Source organism: Nomascus leucogenys, chromosome 2 (genome assembly GCF_006542625.1).
Source record: "Nomascus leucogenys isolate Asia chromosome 2, Asia_NLE_v1, whole genome shotgun sequence".
Lineage (NCBI taxonomy): Eukaryota > Metazoa > Chordata > Mammalia > Primates > Hylobatidae > Nomascus > Nomascus leucogenys.
The window spans coordinates 151,855,039-151,874,271 of record NC_044382.1 but is presented as its reverse complement, the minus strand read 5'-3'; the positions used below and the strand labels follow the sequence as shown (position 1 = coordinate 151,874,271).

General features: G+C 54.3%; 1 protein-coding gene across 2 annotated transcripts in view; it reads left to right on the top strand.

Annotated features, from left to right (window-relative positions):
* The window catches only part of C2H16orf74 (chromosome 2 C16orf74 homolog), a 42,533-nt gene that overhangs the window by 12,016 nt on the left and 11,284 nt on the right, over positions 1 to 19,233 (top strand). For both annotated transcript variants that reach the window (XM_030819678.1, XM_030819687.1), the window contains exon 2: positions 3,596 to 3,641. In XM_030819678.1, coding sequence (XP_030675538.1) covers positions 3,614 to 3,641 — 28 coding nt within the window. In that variant the 5' untranslated portion in view covers positions 3,596 to 3,613. The remainder of the gene's footprint in view (positions 1 to 3,595; positions 3,642 to 19,233) is intronic.

Sequence of the window (19,233 nt, the reverse complement as noted above, 5' to 3'; positions counted from 1 at the left end):
CCAGGCGCATGGTGAGCGCCAGGAAATGTGCCTGTCACTCCCACAGGCCTGGGCCCTCGTCCCTCAGCCCCAGCCGCACTCCTCCGCTACCCCTCACTCCTCCCGTAGGGAAGGATTCTCTCTCCTGCATGTGAGAGTCCTGCAGGGAGCTTTTAAAAATCCCAGTGCCAGGCCAGGCGCGGTGGCTCACACCTGAAATCCCAGCACTTTGGGAGGCTGAGGTGGGTGGATAACTTGAGGTCAGGAGTTCGAGACTAGCCTGGCCAACATGACAAAATCCCATCTCTACTAAAAATGCAAAAAAAAAAAAAAAAAAATTAGCTGGGTGTCATGGTGCACGCCTGTAGTCTCAGCTACTCAGGAGGCTGAGGCAGGATAATCGCTTGAACCTGGGAAGTGGAGGTTGCGGTGAGCCAAGGTCGCACCACTGCACTCCAGCCTGGGCAACGGAGTGAGACTCCATCTCAAAAAAAAAAAAAAAAAAAAAAAAATCCCAGTGCCAGCCACACACCAGACCAATTGCCCCAGAATCTCTGGGGGTGAGACTCAGGCAGCAAGCAGCATTTTTTTTTTTTTTTTAAGAGACAGGCTCTTGCTGTCACCCAGGCTGGCGTGAAGTGGCACAATCAAGGTTCACTGCAGCCTCAACCTCCTGGGCTCAAGTGATCCTCCCACCTCAGCCTCCTGAGTAGCTAGGACTACAGGCACAGGCCACCACACTTGACTAATTTTGTAAAAATGTTTTATAGCCAGGATGTCAATCTTTTGGCTTGCCTGGGTCACACTGGAAGAAGAATTGTCTTGGACCACACATAAAATACACTAATGATAGCTGATGAGCTAAAAAAAAAAAAAAAAATCACAAAAAAAATTCATAATGTTTTAAGAAAGTTTACGAATTTGCGTTAGACCACATTCAAAGCCACCCTGGGCTGCAACCGGCTCAAGGGCTGTGGGTTGTACAAGCTTGTTTTTTGTTTTTTTTGTTTTTGAGACAGAGTTTCGCTCTTACTGCCCAAGCTGGAGTGCAATGGCATGATCTTGGTTCACTGCAACCTCCATCTCCTGGGTTCAAGAGATTCTCCTGCCTAAGCCTCCTGAGTAGCTGGGATTACAGGCGTCCACCACCACACCCAGCTAATTTTTTGTATTTTTAGTAGCGATAGGGTTTCACCATGTTGGCTAGGCTGGTCTCGAACTCCTGACCTCAGGTGATCTGCCCACCTCGGCCTCCCAAAGTGCTGGGATTACAGATGTGAGCCACTGTGCCCAGCTATAAGCTTGTTTTATAGAGACAGGGTCTTCTTATGTTGCCCAAGTTAGTCTTGTACTCTTGGCCCTAAGTGATCCTCATGCCTCAGCCTCCCGAAGTGCTGGGATGACAGGCGTGAGTTACCTAATCCAGAAGAAATGGTATTTTGTAAAGCTCCTGGGTGATGTGCGGAGGCTGCAGTGCCCAGCTCTTCTTGGCTGTAGTGTGGATGCAGGTTCTGAGTGGGCAGGGCCAGCTCAGGGCCGAGACTCTGCATGCACAGCTCCCGGGAAGCCTGTGCTGCTGTTCCATGGGCCATTCTGGGAACAGCAAGGCCCTGGAGAAAAGGCCTAGCTGGAAACCTCGACCTCCTTTCCCTCCCTCTCTGTCATAAGGGACAGCAGCAGCTGACATTGTTCCGACTTTTCCTCTGTCCCCAGCACAGATCACTTCCCCACACTCAGTTCTCGCTGCTGCTCAGTGAGACCGTTATGTGCCTCACCCCTTTTTAAAAATTCTTTTTTTCTCGAGATGAAGTCTCACTCTGTTGCCCAGGCTGCAGCGCAGTGGTGCGATCTTAGCTCACTGCAACCTCCACGTACAGGTTCAAGTGATTCTCCTGCCTCAGCCTCCTGAGTAGCCGGTATTACAAGCACCCACCACCATGCCTGGCTTATTTTTTTATTTTTAGTAGAGATGGGGTTTCACCATGTTGGCCAGGCTGGTCTTGAACTCCTGATCCACCCACCGCAGCCTCCCAAATTGTTGGGATTACAGGCGTGAGCCAGTATGCCCGGCCAATTTATCCCATTTTAAAGATGAGGAAAGTGAAGACTTGAGATAAACTGTCCGTGGTCACATGGCTGGGAGCTGCCGAGATGGGGCCTGGCCCAGCTAGTGCATTGGGGAAGCTCCACAGACCACTCCTAAGTTGGAATGGCCGCCTTTCCTGCGCAGCTGGCCCAAGCCTGTTCCCATCAGTATCTCTCGCTTTCCTTCCCTTCCCAAGGCCCCCAGTCTATGACTTGGTGGTATCTCCCACCCATGTCTTACTAGCTGCACCTGGACTTCCAGCTCCTTCTCCTCCAAACCCTTCCCGACCTGCCGTCTTCACATTCACCTCCCCGATTTCTGGCCCAGAGCAAGCATCTCTGACCTCAGCAGGCACAGGAATCCCCGGGACCTTGTGCGCCTGGTTGGGCCTGAGCTGCTGCCTTGCTCCCCAGCCCCCGGGTTGCTGATGCTACCAGTCCACCAACAGCCTGCAGATGAGGGCCAGGCCGGGGGTCTCCTCACAGGCACTAGCCACACACCCGTCTAGAAAGCAGACTTGCTCCTTGGCGTCCTCAGAATAAGCTCTTAACTCCAAACCAGCCCCTAAAATCCCAGGTCCAACCCATCTTTGGCTTCTCCTCACCTGTTCCTGCCTGACCTCCCATCCCCTGGGGCTCCTCCCACGGATGGTGCCTTTATCTTCCTCTGGATCTCTGCACACTACAGGCCCCTGTGGGGTGGGGCTCCAGCCTGGGGATCAGGACAGTCCTGGGTGCGAGTCTCAGCTCCACAGTCCCTAGTAAGCTGGTAGCCTTCAGCAGGTGCCGCCACCTCTCTGAGCCCTGATTTTTGTGTCTGTGAACTGGGGACAGTAATAGTACCTTACGGGGCTGTTACTGAGGAGTGAGTGTCAAGAGCACGCGGGGGCCCTGTACCACTGGCTGCTGCTTTTATTTTTCAATTGCTTAGAACTTGGGATGCCTCATGTTGCAGGAACATCATGAGAACACCGGTTGGGACAATTCTAATACCCCGTGGGCTGGGGAGCCACATGTCTTCTATAGCTCAGGCTGTCAGGTCTCCAAAGAACCTGCATTAGGGAAAAAAAGAAAAAAAGGCAGCATTAGAAAGGGAGGTACACCGCCATGGGGGCCTCTGGGCCACCCCCGAGCCCTGCTGGCAGGTCTTCACATCTCTGCAGCTGCAGCCGTCCTGTGGCTCTTGAAAGGAAAGGCTTGGTGGTGTCGGTTCCCCATCATCAGTTCACTGCAGCCTCCGCCTCCTGGGTTCAAGTGACCTCACAGAGCCAGGGCTGCAGACGCCGCCTTGGCTTCCTGTATATTTAACTTTGAGGCACCCGTAAGTTTTTTCCACCAGCACAGACTCCATCTTTGAGCAAATCCAGCCCAGATGTAGTTGACAGGTGGCGTGACCTGGAGGCCGGTGGTTTCTCTCCACCACAACCTCCTGTTTTGCACTCATCAGGGCCAAGGGTGGGGGCCTGGCCGCACGTGGCCAATACAAACAAGTCGCGCCCTCCCCTCTTTCAGCTCTCTCCTCTCTCCACAGGCCTGCAGAGGTGCCGACATGGGGCTTAAGATGTCCTGCCTGAAAGGTAAGGCCTGAAGCTCTGCCCCCACTAGCTCTCATGGCAGGGGGTGGGCTGGGCTGGGGGGCAGGAGGGAGGGGAGATGAAGCCCTCTGCCCTGCAGAGGGAGCGGGGCACCATCCCTTAAAGCAGTCCTGTACATAGCAGGTGCTCTAAAAATGCTTGTCCTGACTCTGAGCACCCCTCCAGGCCTTCCATTTCACTAGCAGTGAGTGACTGGGAAGGTGGCAGTGCCCTGGGGCCTCATTTTCCCCCTCAGGGTGCCTAATCCCAGGCTGTGGAGAGTGAGGGAGGAGGAGGCCTTTGCGAAGGAGCCAGGCACATGCTGGGCTGTTTGCTTTCCCGAGGATACACCCGGGGCCTGTTATCACCCAGACAGGAGGCCCAGCGTCCAGGTGGTAGGAGAGAAGGCCAGCAGAAGAAAGTTCTAGAAGGACACAAAACCACTGAAGGGTGTTGTGGGTGTTGGCAAAGACAGCCCAGACTTCTGTCCTGTGTGTGGATGGCCCTGGGGCACGTCAGACCAATGTGGCAGGAGACCTCCCATCCCAAGTCCATTGCTGCCCCTCTTCTTTACCTTGGTGACAGTTGCTTTGGTCTCCCCAGCCAAAAATCTGGGAGTCACATGGGTGGCCCCTGGTCCAGACCCAGCGTGCCCACCTGCTCTGACTTGAGGTCCTGCTGCCTGAGACCGCATCTGGCTGGCTCCAGGTGTCCCATGGCCAGTTGTGTGAGGGCTGGGTTCCTAGCCTGCCCCGTGGCCACCTGCCTGACCCCAGCAGCCCCTTCCAGGCAGAGGCCACCTACCCACCTGGAGAGGTGGTTGGGAGCTGAGCCAGGCCTGGGATCAGCCTGCATGGTGTGAGTTGTGGTCTCACCAAAGCCTCTGTGAGACCTAGATCAAGGGCCTCAGTTTCCTTGTCGGTAAAATGGGGATCATGGCGGACCCGTCTCGGGTCACCAGGAGCACGAGAGCAAGGCCTGGCACACCCTGGCGGTGGCTGCTCTTAATTAATTGTATTATTTCCTTCCTCAAATTCACCAGGTTCTATAGCCCATCCTTTGGGTTTAGGCAGGCTTAGGGCTTTTAGATGCACGCTACAGAAGCGGATACTAGTTAACGAGGAATTTACTGGAAAGTCGAGGGGGGCCCACAGGAAAAGTGAAGTAAGGAGGCGTGAATAGGCCCCTGCTGGGAACCGGGATGAATGGACCACCATTCATCAGGTTCCCAGGCTTTGAGGAATCCGCTCCAGGAGAGCATCTGATTGGCCCAGTTTAGGTCTTAGGCCCGCCCCCTCGGCATGGGGGGAGGTACATCTTGATTGACAGCTCCTCCAAGACCGCTTGCAGAGAGATTGGTTCCCCTGGTGAAAATCGGGGTGTGGTTTACTAAGCGGGATGGGATGCCGGACAGTCACAAACAGCCCGGGTCCCCTCCAGGGCCTGGCTTCCTCTGAGACTCCAGGCTGACCCCACAGAGGAGTGGGGAGATGTTTGTTGAATGAGTATCTGTGAGTGGCTGAGGTTGATTCAGCAGCAGACAGTGGCTGAGCGGGTCAAGCCTAAACCCTTGAAACTTGAGGACTTTCTTCCCTTAGATATGAGTTTCCCAGTGCCTGGCACAAAGTAGGCATTGAGGATACTTTTCTTCTTTAAAAAATAATATATATCACATAAAACTTACCGTTTTAACCATGAAGTATACAGGTTAGTGGCATTAAGCACGTTCACAGTGTTGTGCAACCATCGCCCCACCCATCTTCAGAATGAAGGTTTCATCATCTCCACCTGAAACTCTGTCCGCGTTAAACACTAACTCCCCGTTCCCTCCCCAGCCCTTGGCGGCCACTATTCTACTTCCTGTCTCTAAGAATCTGCTCTAGGGACCTCATGCCAGTGGAATCATCCAGCGTTTGTCCTTTTGTGTCTGGTCTCCGTCACTCAGCGTGGCGTTTTCTAGGCTCATCCGCATTGAGCATGCATCACTGCTTTGTTGCTTTTCACGGCTGAATAATATTCCACCATGTGGACAGACCGCATTTTCTTTATCCACTTCTCCAATGATGGACACTGGGTTGTTTCCACCTTTTGGCGATTGTGTCAGGACATGTTTGACGAAGAAACCAGGCCCCTGGAGGTATCTCTGGAACCACTTTTCTTCCAGCCCAAAGCCGACGCTTGATCAGGAAGGTAGACCAAGACTCTGCAGATCCTGACAGTGCCTGGGAAATGCACTCCCCCCTCCACCCACCCCCGGCCCCTCATGAGTGAAAGCACAGGCAGCCAGATCAGGGCTCGTGGGGCTGGGAGCTCTTAAAAGGACCGCCTTCCTATCAGCCCCAGAGCTGCTAAGTGTGCTAAGTGCTGGAACAGTGCCTGTCCCGAGTGTGGCTTGTCCCTCCATTTTTCATGGCTGGCTTTGGTGCTGCCCGCCCCTTCCCACCCCTACTCGCCCAGCCTGGGTGTCTGGAGGTGATGAGGCCCACACAAGCATGGGAGTGACTCGGGGAATGGGGATTAGGGGGGCCAGAACTCTTTTTTTTTTTTTTTTTGAGATGGAGTCTCGCTCTGTCACCCAGGCTGGAGTGCAGTGGTGCAATCTCAACTCACTGCAACCCCCGCCTCCCGGGTTCAAGCAATTCTCCTGCCTCAGCCTCCTGAGTAGCTGGGATTACAGGCGTGTGCCACCATACCCAGCTAATTTTTGTATTTTTAGTAGAGGTGGGGTTTCACCGTGTTGTCCAGGCTGGTCTTGAACTCCTGACCTCAAGTGATCCACCTGCCTCAGCGTCCCAAAGTGCTGGGATTACAGGCGTGAGCCACCACACTCGGCCCAGAGAGAATCATTTTAACTCAACATTTGAAGTAGCCAGGAACTCTGTAACATGGGGTGTTACTGTCCTAGGGCTGCTGTAAGAGATGACCCCAAACTAGGTGGCTTAAAAGAGGAATTTATTCTCTCACAGTTCTGGAGGCCAGAGGTGTGACATCCACGTGTGAGCAGGGCCTCGTTTCTTCTGGAAGCTCTAAGGAGGCTCCTTCCTGCCAAGCTTCTGGTGGCACCAGCCATCCTTTGGTTTGTGGCCACTTAGCTCCAGCCTCTGCCTCGTGGCACATGGCTTTCCTCTTCTGTCTTCCCTTCTCTTTTAAGGACAACTGTCATTTGCTTTAGCGCCCACCCTAGTCCCGAATAATTTCATCCCAAGATCCTTAACTCAGTCACATCTGCAGGGCTGCACAGTGGCCCATGCCTGTAGTCCCAACACTTTGGTAAACTGAGGCAGGAGGCTCTCTTGAGCCCAGGAGTTCAAGACCAGTCTGGGCAACATTGCGAAACCCCATCCGTACAAAAAATACAAAAATTATCTGGGAATGGTGGCGTGCATGCCTGCAGTCCCAGCCACTTGGGAGGCAGAGGGGGGAGCATCCCTTGAGCCCAGCAAGTTAAGGCTGCAGTGAGCCGTGATCACACCACTGCACTCCAGCCTGGGTGACAGAGCCAGACCCTGTCTAAAAAAAAAAAAAAAGTCACATCACAAAGATCCTATTTTCAACAATGTCAGATTCCCACTCACAGGTTCCGGTTAGGTGTATCTTTTGGAGTGGGCACCGTTCAGCCCTGGATACGATTACTGTCACTCCCTGGGGCCTCAACACTACACGCTGCCCAGGGCACCAGGAGGAGGGACCCGCCAGGACCCAGGCCCTCTGCCCCTCTGCTCTAGCCCCGCAGCCTGGCCCAGGGACTCAGCCCCACCCACCTGTTTCCAGGTGACCCTCCTGTACCATGCCTCAGCTCCAGGCCTCTCTGGGTTCAAATCCCAGCTCTGCCCCTTAATGATTTGGCCTTGGAGCAGGGCCAGCTTCACGGGCCTCTGCAGCTGCACAGGGTCCCGTGCTCGGTTTAATGCTCTTAATACATATTGAACAATGGGCCTCATATGTTCATTTTCCACTGAGCCCCACAAATTACACCGTGGGTCCTGCCTTAGGGCGAGTGACCTTGTATCTCTAGGCCTCGGCTTCCTCTGGGGTAAACTGAGGCATCCTGCATCCAGCCCACAGGTTTTATTGAGCGCTGGGTTCTGGAGAGGACTTGAAGAATCATAAAGACGGGACTCTGCCCGAGGACATACTATCTAGAGCCACACCATCCAGTAGAAATAGATTTTAACATTTCTAGCAGTCCCATGAATAAGGTACAAAGAAACGGGTACGATTACTTTTAATATGTTTTATTTAATTCAGTATATTCCAAACATCATTTCAACGAGTGGGGTCCAGTTCAGTGGTCTGGGAGGTTCAGTCAGCTGATCTGGGGACATTCAGTTACCTAGGGGATTTAGTTTTGTGGTTTGGGGGATTTTGTTGTCTGGTCTGGGGGCTTGCCTCATATAGGGGGGTTGGTTAGTTGGCTGATCTGTGGGCTTTAAGTTGTCTGGTTTGGGAGTTACTTGGCTGGGCTGGGGGCTTTACTTGGCTGGTCTTGGGGGCTCGGTTGGCTGGTCTAAGAGGGTTTACCTGTCTTGTGTGGGGGTTAATTGGCTAATCTGGGGGTTCACTTGGCTGGACTGGGGTTACTTGGCTGGTCTTGGGGGTTTAGTTGGCTGGTCTGGGGGTTTAGTTGTGTGGTCTGGGGGTTCAGTTGGCTGATGTGGGGGTTCAGTGGCTGGTCTGGGGGTTCTGTTGGCTGATGTGGGGGTTCATTTGCCTGGTCTGCGGGATTTAGTTTGCTGCCCTCCTTTCTCTTCCCCTCCAGTCTGGGAATCTCTCCCTCTAGAACCAAAGTAGGCTTTCTGAGCCGGGAGGTACCTTGGCACTCGTCTTGGAAAGCCTTACATTACAGATAGGGCAATTGAGGCCCAAGGAGAGGAAGTGACCAGCTACGGTCACACCAACTAGAAATGAGACATGACCTCCTCTAGGGAAGCAGCTCCGAGACCCGTTCTTATTCCCTTAGGAGGCGTGGTTACGGGAGGCATGGGCTGAACCCACTCAGCAGAGTGTGAGGGTCACAGTGGGTATGACATTCTTCCCTGCGGGCTTCATCTCACCTGCTCTGACCAGCCACAGCCACAGCCCCAGCCCTCACCACCTCCTCCTTCCTCAGCTCCCCCAGGGGCTCTGAGGCTGTGTAACTGCCCAGGAAGAGACAGGCCCCTTCCCTATTGGGCTGGCTTTGTGTCGATGGCACCCGACATGGCTGGCTGGGATGGGGTCTGCCCACTGCTGGGCTGGCTTCTGTCTCTACCGTGCGTGACTGTCTGCTGGCTGCTGTGACAAATGACCACACACTGGGGGGCTTAAAACAGCAATTTTTATTCTCTCATGGTTCTGATATCAGCCCTGGCAGGGCCACCCTCCCTCCTCAGCCCCAAGGGAGGGACCTTCCTGCCTCTTCCAGCTTCTGATAGCTTCAGGCATCCTGGGTCCAGTCTGTGCCTCCGTCTTCACGTGGCCTTCCTCTCTTCGTGTTGCCCTGCATTCAGCCTCCCTCTCCTCGTCTTGTAAGGACACCAGGCATTGGATTTAGAGCCCCTCCACCCCCGAATCCAGGATGAGCTTATCACGAGATCCTTAACTAATTACATCTGCAAAGACCTCATTTCCAAATAAGGTCATATTCTGAGGTTCTGGGTTGATGTGAATTTGGGGGACACTAGTCAGCCCCCATCAAGTCAGTTCACCTCTGAGCTTCCCATGTGGGGGGCAGGAATGTGCTTCTCCTGTCTGGCAACAAAGACTCTGCCCAAGGGTGGTAGATATTGAGAGGGTGGTATAGGAGGAACACAGCTGTGCCAACACCCCTTTGTTTCCGAGTCCAAAGGAGAGGGGCTGCAGAGTCCCTCCGCTCAAGGGCCTGGCTGTGGTGACTGTGACCCACGGGAGCGTCCCACAGGCCAAAGAACATCTCCGTCGTGCCTCACCCTATAAAGGCTGGCATGTGCTGGCATCAACAAGAACTGGGCATGGCACCCTCATCACAGCTGAACTCTACAGACGGGGAGGCTGAGGCACAGAGGACCTCTCACTGGCTCAAGGCCACATGGCCAGTTAGGAGAGGTTGGCTCCACAGAGAGAAGGGGAAAAGGGGAGTCATCTCCTTGGTTCCCAAGCGCGCCCTCTCCAGGTTCCAGCAGGGCGGCACAGCCAAGGAAATGGCGTGGTCCTGCTGCGTGGTTCTCAGTGGGGTCCGGGACCTTCTGTATAGGCATCACTTGGGAACCAGTCAGACCATCAGATTCTCAGGACCCACTGGATCAACTGAGTCAGGAGCTCAGGGTTTTCAACACGTCCTCCAGGGGGATTCCAGTGGCTGTGGCTCTGGGGTCAGAGATCCGAGTTCATATTCTGGGTCTGCCTCTGACTGACTGCAACCTTGTGCAAGTCACTTCCCATGCCCAGGCCTCAGTTTCTTTGTCTGTAAAATGGAGTGGCGACTGGGAAGATCTCCCGGGTCAGGTCTCGAGAGTTTTCTGAGATAGGCACTAAAGATGGCACCCAAGAAGGCTTTACACCTCCCTGCTGTGGAGGTGGCTGCAGGTGTGCGGGGGCCTCCGCAGGATGAGTTAAACTGCAGGCATGGGCTTTCCCACTAGAGTGGCTGGCTGAGGCGTCAGGGCTACCTGGGAGGACCCCTGTGATCTCTGAGGTTCTGCGGGGGCAGGGGCGGGGGCATCAGCTCCAGCCTGGGTTAATTCCAGCATCACCATGGATGCAGGCTCCTGGGAATGAGACTGGTCCCAGCAACTGTCTTGGGGAAGGTCCCTTGGGGCTGCCTGGGGCTTGGTGGGAAAGATGAAGACTTTGTCCTGGGTTGGTAGTTTGTCATTGTTTTTTTTAAATAGACTTTATTTTTTAGAACAGTTTTAATTTACAGAAAATTGAAAAGATAGTGTAGAGAGTTCCCACACACCGCACACCAGATTCCGCTGTTGTTATCATCTTAGGCTCACACGGTCCACTCATTACAGCAGACCAATCAATACAAATCCATGGTTATTTATTTATTAGTATTTTATTTATTTCTTTGCTTATTTACTTATATTTCTGAGACAGGATCTCGCTCTCCCTCTGTTGCTCAGGCTGGAGTGCGCTGTTACCGTCACAACTCATTGCAGCCTTGATCTCTGGGGCTCAAGTGATTCTCCTGCCTCAGCCTCCCAAGCAGCTGGGAGTATAGGTGTACAACACCATGCCCAGCTCATTTTTTTTTCTTTGTAGGGAAGGGGGTCTCGCTTTGTTGCTCGGGCTAGTCTTAAACTCTTGGCTTCAAGCCTTGACCTCCCAAAGTGCTAGGATTACAGGCATGAGCCACCGCACCCGGCCAGATCCATTCTTATTAACTAATATCCACACTTTTTGTTTTTTTGAAACAGGGCCTGGCTCTGTTGCCCAAGCTGGAGTGCAGTGGCACAACCTCAGCTCACTGCAACCTCCACCTCTTGGGCTCAAGCGATTCTCCCACCTCAGCCTCCCAAGTAGGCAGGACTACAGGCGAGAGGCACCACACCCGGCTAATTTTTTTGCATTTTTAGTAGAGGTGGAAGTTTTACCATGTTGCCCAGGTTGGTCTTGAACTCCTGGGCTCAATCTATCCTCCTGCCTCAACCTGCCAAAGTGATGGGATTACAGGTGTGAGCCACCGCGCCCGGCCAGATCTGTTATTATTAACTAATGTCCATATGATTCCGATTTCCCCCATATATTTTTTCTGTCCCAGGATCCCACATGACATTTACTTGTCACACCTCCTTAGACTCTTGGCTGTGACAGTTTTTCGACACTCCTCATTTTTGTGGGGACCCCTGGCTGCCAGGCATGGCTGTGACTCCCTCGCTTGGGGGGCTCAGCCTGGGGGTGACTGGTGGTTGGCCGTTATGACACCCGTTTTTCTGATTCGCCTTCAGAAGCTTGTGTCTAGCCCCTGGTCCACCCAAAACCCAGAATCCCTCCATATGGCCCCGTGACAGTGTGAATGCCTGGCTCTGCTGGCGGACAGCTGCAGGCCAGAATTGCGTGAGAGATTGTTCCTTCCACAAACGTTTATTGCGTCCCTACCGTGCACTGGGCGCTGGCCCAGGTCCCGGGGCTACAGGGATGAACAAGGCGGTGTGGTCCTGGCCACTGAGAGTGTACAGAGGCGAGGAATGACCTTAATGCTAACTCAGTGCTGGATGGAAGCTAGCACCTGCCTACCCACGGTGGCTAGGGGTGGCATCACCCAGGAAGCACCCCAGCCTAAAGAGCTGGCCTGGCACAGAGCGGGGAAGGGGTGGCTGTTTCCGGTAGCAGAAACTCATGGGCACGGGCTGGGAAGCAAGCAGGAGCCTGGCATGCATGGTGGAGGAACTGGAGGGACCACAGCGCCAGAGAGGATGGTAGCAGCCAGGTGGAGCCAGGCAGGGAATGTGGAGTTTCCATCCCTGGGGACAGGAGCTCTGTGAAATGGGAGGGTGAGAAAAACGTTCATTCCACTACTACATTTCAGCAGTGTTCAGAACAAACTGGAAATTTCATACATTTGAAGGGAGATCACATGGTGGAATCCAGTCCCCACTGAACCAGGAGTTAGAAAATAGGCAAGGTCAAGCACCCCACTTCCCTGAGCTTTCCTGTCCCCGTCTGTAAAGTGGGCTCAGGCTCCTGCCCGCGGGGATCCTGGGCGAGGTCCTCGCCCGCTGCCTGCCAGTGCCACCGTCAGGTTCCAGGGGTCTTTGTCTACTCTGCTGACCTCCACACCCAAGCTGCGAACAGGAGCCAACACACAGTCACTGTTCCATGGTGCTGGATCCCTTCCTCTGCGGGACAGAGCCCAGACGAGGTTGTGTCCCGGGCAACTCCTCACAAACGTGTATCGAGTACCTGCTGCATGCCAGGCAGCACACTCAGCCCTCGGGATGCAGCAGTGAGCAGCACAGAGCTCCTGTCCGTGGGGGAGAGACGGAAATGCGGAATAGTGTGTGTGAACAAACACACACCCAGCAGGCTGGATTTCGTGGTGAGCACTGTGAAGGGAATTGAGCAAGGAGGTGCAGTCGAGGGGATGAGGCAGGGTGAGGGGTTCTCTGTGGTGCCGACACTGGAGTCAGCCATGTGGATGCAGGGAACAGTGTTCCAGGCAGAAGGAACAGCAAATGCAAAGGCCCTGAGTCAGGACCAAGCACACTGAGCTGGTGAGCAGCGAGGAGGCAGGTATGGAGGCCAGGCTGAGCTGGAGGAGCTGAGGTCCCTGGGGCCAGCAGGTGATAGAAGCTGAGGTGTGGATTGAGAACTTCAGAGTAATACAGGCCAGGCGCGGTAATACAGGCCAGCACTTCGGAAAGCCAAGATGGGCAGATTGCTTGAGGTCAGGAGTCGGAGACCAGTCTGGGCAACATGGCGAAACCCCATCTCTACAAAGAATAGAAACATTAGTTGGGTGTGGTAGCATGCGCCTGTAGTGCCAGCTACTCAGGAAGCTGAGGTGTGAGGATTGCTCGAGCCCCGGAGATGGAGGTTGCAGTGAGCCAAAATTGCCAAAACCACTGCACTCCAGCCTGGCAACAGCGCAAGACCCTGTCTCAAAAAAGAAGAAATACAAAGCACTGGAATCATTCTAGCCCAGGAGTCTCAACCTCCACCACACATCAGAATTTTCTGGAAGGCTTCCAAATGGATGCAGCCACTGCCCGTTCCCCAGAGGTTGGGATGAGGTTGGTGTGGATGGGTCCCAGGCACTGGTGCTCTAGGAGGCCTCCTAGGTGATTCCCCTAGGTGGCCCAGCCTGACAGCCGATGCCCTTGCTTTGCAGATGGGGCTGCCTTGGGGACTGGCTGCCCAAGGTAACAAGGAGCAAGTCAGCCTGGCTGGGAACCCAGGTGTGCAGGCTCAATTCCAGGGCTCTTTCTGGAACCTTCTGAAGAGACCTCTGCCCAGGAGACAGGAGCTCCTGAGAAACACCCCCCTCCAGCCTCCCTTCGGCTCAGGGCAGTGGGGTGGATCATCAAAGCCTGTTTTAAACGAGGGAGCAGATGGCGTCTGATCTCGCCCCACCCCCTGCCCAGGGCAGAGCGGGCAGCCCTCCTGGCTCACAGCAGGGACTTAGCTGGTCCCCCCCATCAGTCACCCATGCTTAAGCTAAACCTCCAGCACCTGATGTCCTCAGAAAGGAGGGAGGCCAGCAGGTGGGAGACGAAGCGCCATTTCCAGCCGTGCCTGGGTAGGTCAGCCCGGCTGGTCTACACCCCAGCACTCAGTGTTAGTATTCGGGTGATAGTTCCTAAGGGCGTTCTCCTCCTCCTCGCACTCCTGGCTCCGTGAGGGCAGGAACCATGCTGCCTTTTTCATCCCTGTAGCCCTGGTACCTGGCCCAAGACTTGGCACATACAGACCACGCAACAAATGTTTGCAGAATGAATGTGCTCTCAGCCTTAGCCACCATATGGAGACCCTCCTCGGACTGACCCTCCCGCTGGCCGGGGTGGCTGCCCCATCATCCCCGTCATCCCCATTATCCTCGTCATCCCCATGATTCCCATCATCTCCATCATCCCCGTCATTCCCGTCATCCCACAGGGAGCTCAGCACTCCCATAGCTCACACCTCACCAGGCAGGTTCCACTATTTCCCTCCATCTCCTTTCATGCGCACAGCAAGCCTTCCGCGCTGTCCACTGTCCCCACTGTAGATACAGAAGCTGAGGTGTCAGGTCCCGCCTGAGGTCACCCAGCCAGAGTATGGTCGAGCTGGATCCCTAGGGGCCTCAGGAACACAACACAACCCAGCAAGTCCAGAGCCCAGACAGCCTCCCCCTAGTTCCCTGCAGTTTCCTCAGGGCCTGGCCTGCACCACGTGCTCTGGAAGTATCTGTGGGATGGACAAAGGAGAGGAATGAGCCTCCAGGGAGACAGAGGGATGGGGAGGCGCTGGGACTGACGGTCCCACCAGCGGTTCTCCTTGGCTTTGTGCTGCTCAAGACTCGGAAGTCAGAGCGGGCCGGGTGCAGCGGTGCACGCTTGTAATCCCAGCACTTTGGGAGGCCAAGGCAGGAGGATTGCTTGAGACCAGCCTGGGCAACATTAGTGAGACCCCATTTCTACAAAATAAACGTAGCCAGGTGCCACTGCATTCCAGCCTGGGCAACAGAATAAGACCTTGTCTCTGAAAAAAAAAAAAATCAAAGGAAGTCAGAGCAGTGTTGACCAATTAACAGCTGATGGACATGGCTGGGCACAGGAGCAGACAGGCCTAGTTATCCTGGGCCAAGGCATCGCGGCTGCCCCCCCAGGGGCCTGGTTTCCAGGTAGCAGATGTGTGTCTGGGCTGGGGCAGCCTGCTCTTGTGCCCTGTTTTTGTCACCCAATAGCACACACCAGGGATGGCTCCTGTCAGCCGCACAGTACTGCCCACCCTTTCCCACAGCTGCACAGCACGGCTACATGCATGCACCACCGCCCTCGAACCCAAATCCGGCCTGCCTTGCCCAAGCAGGACAAGCAAATATCCTTCTACCATTCAGTAAATATCCTTCTACCATCCACTCAGAAGGTGGCCTAGGGCAGAACATTCTAGATGGTTGGAGGGTGTGCACCCTTCACATGTTGATAGCTTTGCCAGTGACCCTCCTGAAGTCACACCAGCAGCCCCCTTCCACTCACCCCATGGGAGATGACCGTGGCCATAGCGTTAACAGCCTCCCCGTTTTTGCCAATCTGTTGGGTGAAAAATGGTACCTCAGGAGAAGTTCATGCTTCCTCTCTTTTTAACAGGAAACATTTAACTTTTTTTTTTTTTAGTACAGATGGGATCTTGCTATGTTGCCCAGGCTGGCTTCAAATGCCTGGCCTCAAGTGGTCCTCCTTCCTTGGCCTCCCAAAGTGCTGGGATTACAGACATGTGCCACTGCACCTGGTCTAACTTCTTTTTTTTCTTTTTTTTGAGATGGAGTCTCGCTCTGTTGCCCAGGCTGGAGTACAGTGGCGCGATCTCAGCTCACTGCAGCCTCCACCTCCCGGGTTCAAGCAATTCTCCTGCCTCAGCCTCCTGAGTAGCTGGGATTACAGGTATGCACCACCATACCTGGCTAATTTTTTGTGTTTTTAGTAGAGACAGGGTTTCATCATGTTGGCCAGGCTGGTCTTCAACTCCCGACCTCAGGTGATCTACTCACCTCAGCTTCCCAAAGTGCTGGGATTACACGCATGAGCCACCACCCCCCACCTGGCCTAACTTCTGATTGAAGTGTAACATACATACAGGAAAAAGATGCAGGTCCTAAGTCAGCTGCTCCATGCCTTTCACACTGACCAACAAACCTGTCAGCTGTCCAGAAGCCCCTCAAGCTCCCTGCAAGGGCAACCAGGCTCCTGACAGCACAGATCTTGACCTGCATGTGAGCTCCACGTGTCTTTTTTCTTGAGCGAGGAACTTGTGCCCACACCACACCTGAAGCTCCTCTGAGACCCTCCTTTGACGGCTCAGTGCACTGGCCACCAGGAAGGGAGGGGTGTGCCTCCAGCCGGTAGATGGAGGCTGCGGTCTCAGCTCCTCCACCCGTGAGGGACCCTCGGTCCACGCCTGAACTTCTCCAAGCCTCAGTTTCTGTGAAGTGACGGCTGACCTGCCTCTCTCAGCGCTAACTTGAGGACTGCAGAAGATGCCCTAGGTGAGGTGCCGTTTCCTAGCTGTCACCCTCAAATGTCATTTGTCACCAAAAAGAACCTCACCATTTACAGGAGGGACACTGCCTTTGGTAGGATGGGCTGTGTGCCCTTAGCTGTGTGATCTTGGGCAAGTGGCTCAACCTCTTTTCGCCTCCATTTCTTCCAGGACGACCTGGGCGGGATAACACCAGGGGCTGTTTAGATCATTTCAGGAGCCAAGTCCTGCGAAGGCGCTGGCATCGAGGCGCCCGGTGCACATAGACCTTCATAAAACGTGTTGAGGGACCTGTCACTGCCTTTGTCTCTTCTCAACCCTGGGGCCAGCAGCTCCTGGAGCCCTGGGCTGGGGCTTTCCCGTCAGCAGCGAGCCCCTCTGTAAGGTTCGCTGAGGTTGCCTGGGCAACAAAGGCTGGGTCCCAAAGCATGTTGCTGCTGCCGGAGTCCAGGAAAGGCCTGGTCCCCGATCAGGGAGCGAGCAGAGCAAGGCAGTCCTGGGGCCCTGATCAAGGAGAGCTCGCCTTGCAGAGTGGCTGGACCTGAGCTGGGAGTGACTGCCTGGTGCCGCTTCAGCTCCTGAGTGCTGCTCCTACCTGGAGCTGCAAGTCCAGCCCAGCCTTCAGTCTGCCCTGCTCTCTGGCTGCAGCCTTTCCCAGCTTCAGCTGCCCACAGGGCCCAGGTTCCCCTGGGAGTCTCCCAGTTTGCTCAAGTAGCAACGTTCACCGCCTTTCTCTGGTACTAACTGGAATCGGCCTGCTTATACTACTCCTTCCAAAGCAGTAATAATAGTGCTAATTATATGGCCCGACTAAGCACCTGCCATTTGACACCTTCCACTTAGTACCATGCATCCTTATGACAGCCTTGCAGTATACGGGTTATTATCTAGGGCAAAAGTTACAGTCAGAGTTGGGCACAGTGGCTCACACCTATAATCCCAGCTTACTTAGGGGGCCCAAGCGGGAAGATCACTTGAGCGCAGAAGTTAGGAGGCCAAGGCAGCAAGACCACATGAGCCCAGAAGTTTGAGTTCCACCTGCCAACACAGCAAGACCACCATCTCTTAAAAAAAAAAAAAAAGGTTAGAATCTCTATTCCAATGAGAGGGCTAACTGTGTGTGGCAATTGTTAGCGCCGAGAACCCCCTTTGCGGTAGGTGACACAGAGGGTAAGAAACTTGTTCAGACCACACAGCAGGTCAAGGGCAGAGTGGGGGCTTGGGTTCCTCTGGCTTGGGCCATCCTGGAGCCCCTCTGTGTAGCCCCAGGCACTGGGGCCACATGGGGACAGAGGAAGCCAGCAGCTCCATGCCAGGCGTGGCAGCGCCAGCCCTGAAATGCCCAGTTATTGTTGCAGTGAATGACAATTACCCCTGTCACTGAAGATCGTGGGTGACGGGCCTGCTCCCCCGACAGCCCCACGTAGAGTTGCCAGATTGAGGAGGAAAAAAACATAAAAACAGGATGCCCGGTTATATTTGAATTTCAGATAAGGAATACTGTCAAGTATGAGTATGTCCCAAGCATTGCATGGGACATGCCTCTACTAAAAAAACTATTTAACCTGAGATTCAAATGTGATGGATGGCCCGCATTTTACCTGGTGACCCTGCCCTCCAGGGACAGTTGGCAACGTCTGGAAGTATTTTTGGTCATAGAAGCTGGGGGTGCTACAGGGTCTAGAGGCCAGGGACACTCCTCAACATTGCCTGACACACAGGACAGCCCCACCGCAGAGAATGACCAAAGTGTCAGCGGCACCAAGGCCAGGGGACCCTGGGCCACACACGAGCGTTTCCATGGCCAGGCAGGGTGCCAAGTACGTGGCTTTTTTTTTTTTTCTTCTCATAGTCGTCCTGCTCTTGTTTCCATTTTAGGGATGAGTAGATTGAGGGCTGGAGGAGGGGACCCTGCCGGGAAGTGATGGAGCCAGGGCTGGACCTGGGCTTCATTTTTTTCTTTTCTTTGGAGACAGAGTTTTGCTCTTATTGCCTAGGCTGGAGTGCAATGGCGCGATCTTGGTTCACTGCAACCTCTGCCTCCTGGGTTCAAGCGATTCTCCTGCCTCAGCCTCCCAAGTAGCTGGGATTACAGGTGCCCACCACCACGCCCAGCTAATTCTTTTTGTATTTTTAGTAGAGATGGGTTTTCACCATGTTGTCCAGGCTGGTCTCAAAATCCTGCCCTCAAGTGATCCACCAGTCTCGGCCTCCCAAAGTGCTGGGATTACAAGGGTGAGCCACCATGCCCAGCGCCACCCCTCACCGCTATTTTCTATTTTTTTTTTTTTTTTTGGGACAGAATCTGTCTTGCCCAGGCTGGGGTGCCATGATGTGATTGCAGCTCACTGTAACCTTGAACTCCTGGGCTCAAGCAATCCTCCCTTCTCGGCCTCCCTGGTAGCTGGGACTACAGGTGCACATCAACATGCCCAGCTAATTTAAAAAAATTTTTTTTAGAGATGGAGTCTTGCTATGTTGTCCAGGCCGGTCTTGAACCAGGATTGCTGGGCTCAAGCAATCCTTTGTCCTTGTCCTTCCAAAGTGCTGGAATTACAGGCATGAGTCACTGTGCCCGACCCTGGACCTGGCCTTTGGAATCTGGGCTCACTACACTGTACCCACACCCTCCACAGCCTTCCCAGAGCGCCCAGTGCTAGGATGAGCAGGAACAGACCACGGGAACTGGGAGGGCTGCCCAGGAGGGAGGAAGTGCATTTAGTGCCCAGGGCAGGAATGTGGTTTGGCTGGGCAGAGCCAGGCAGCTGGGCGCCTTCCCCCACCTTGGTGTGCCGAAGCTCCTGTAGCTCCTCTCAGGTTGTCTCTCTCCAGCAGCTCATCCCTGACGCAAGCCAGGGCTTTTTCCTTAATTAAAAAGAGATTTAAAACATCCACTGCTGTCTCTATTGGGCCTGGGATGCCTTGAAAAGGTAAAACCGCCAAGAGCTGCCCCAGC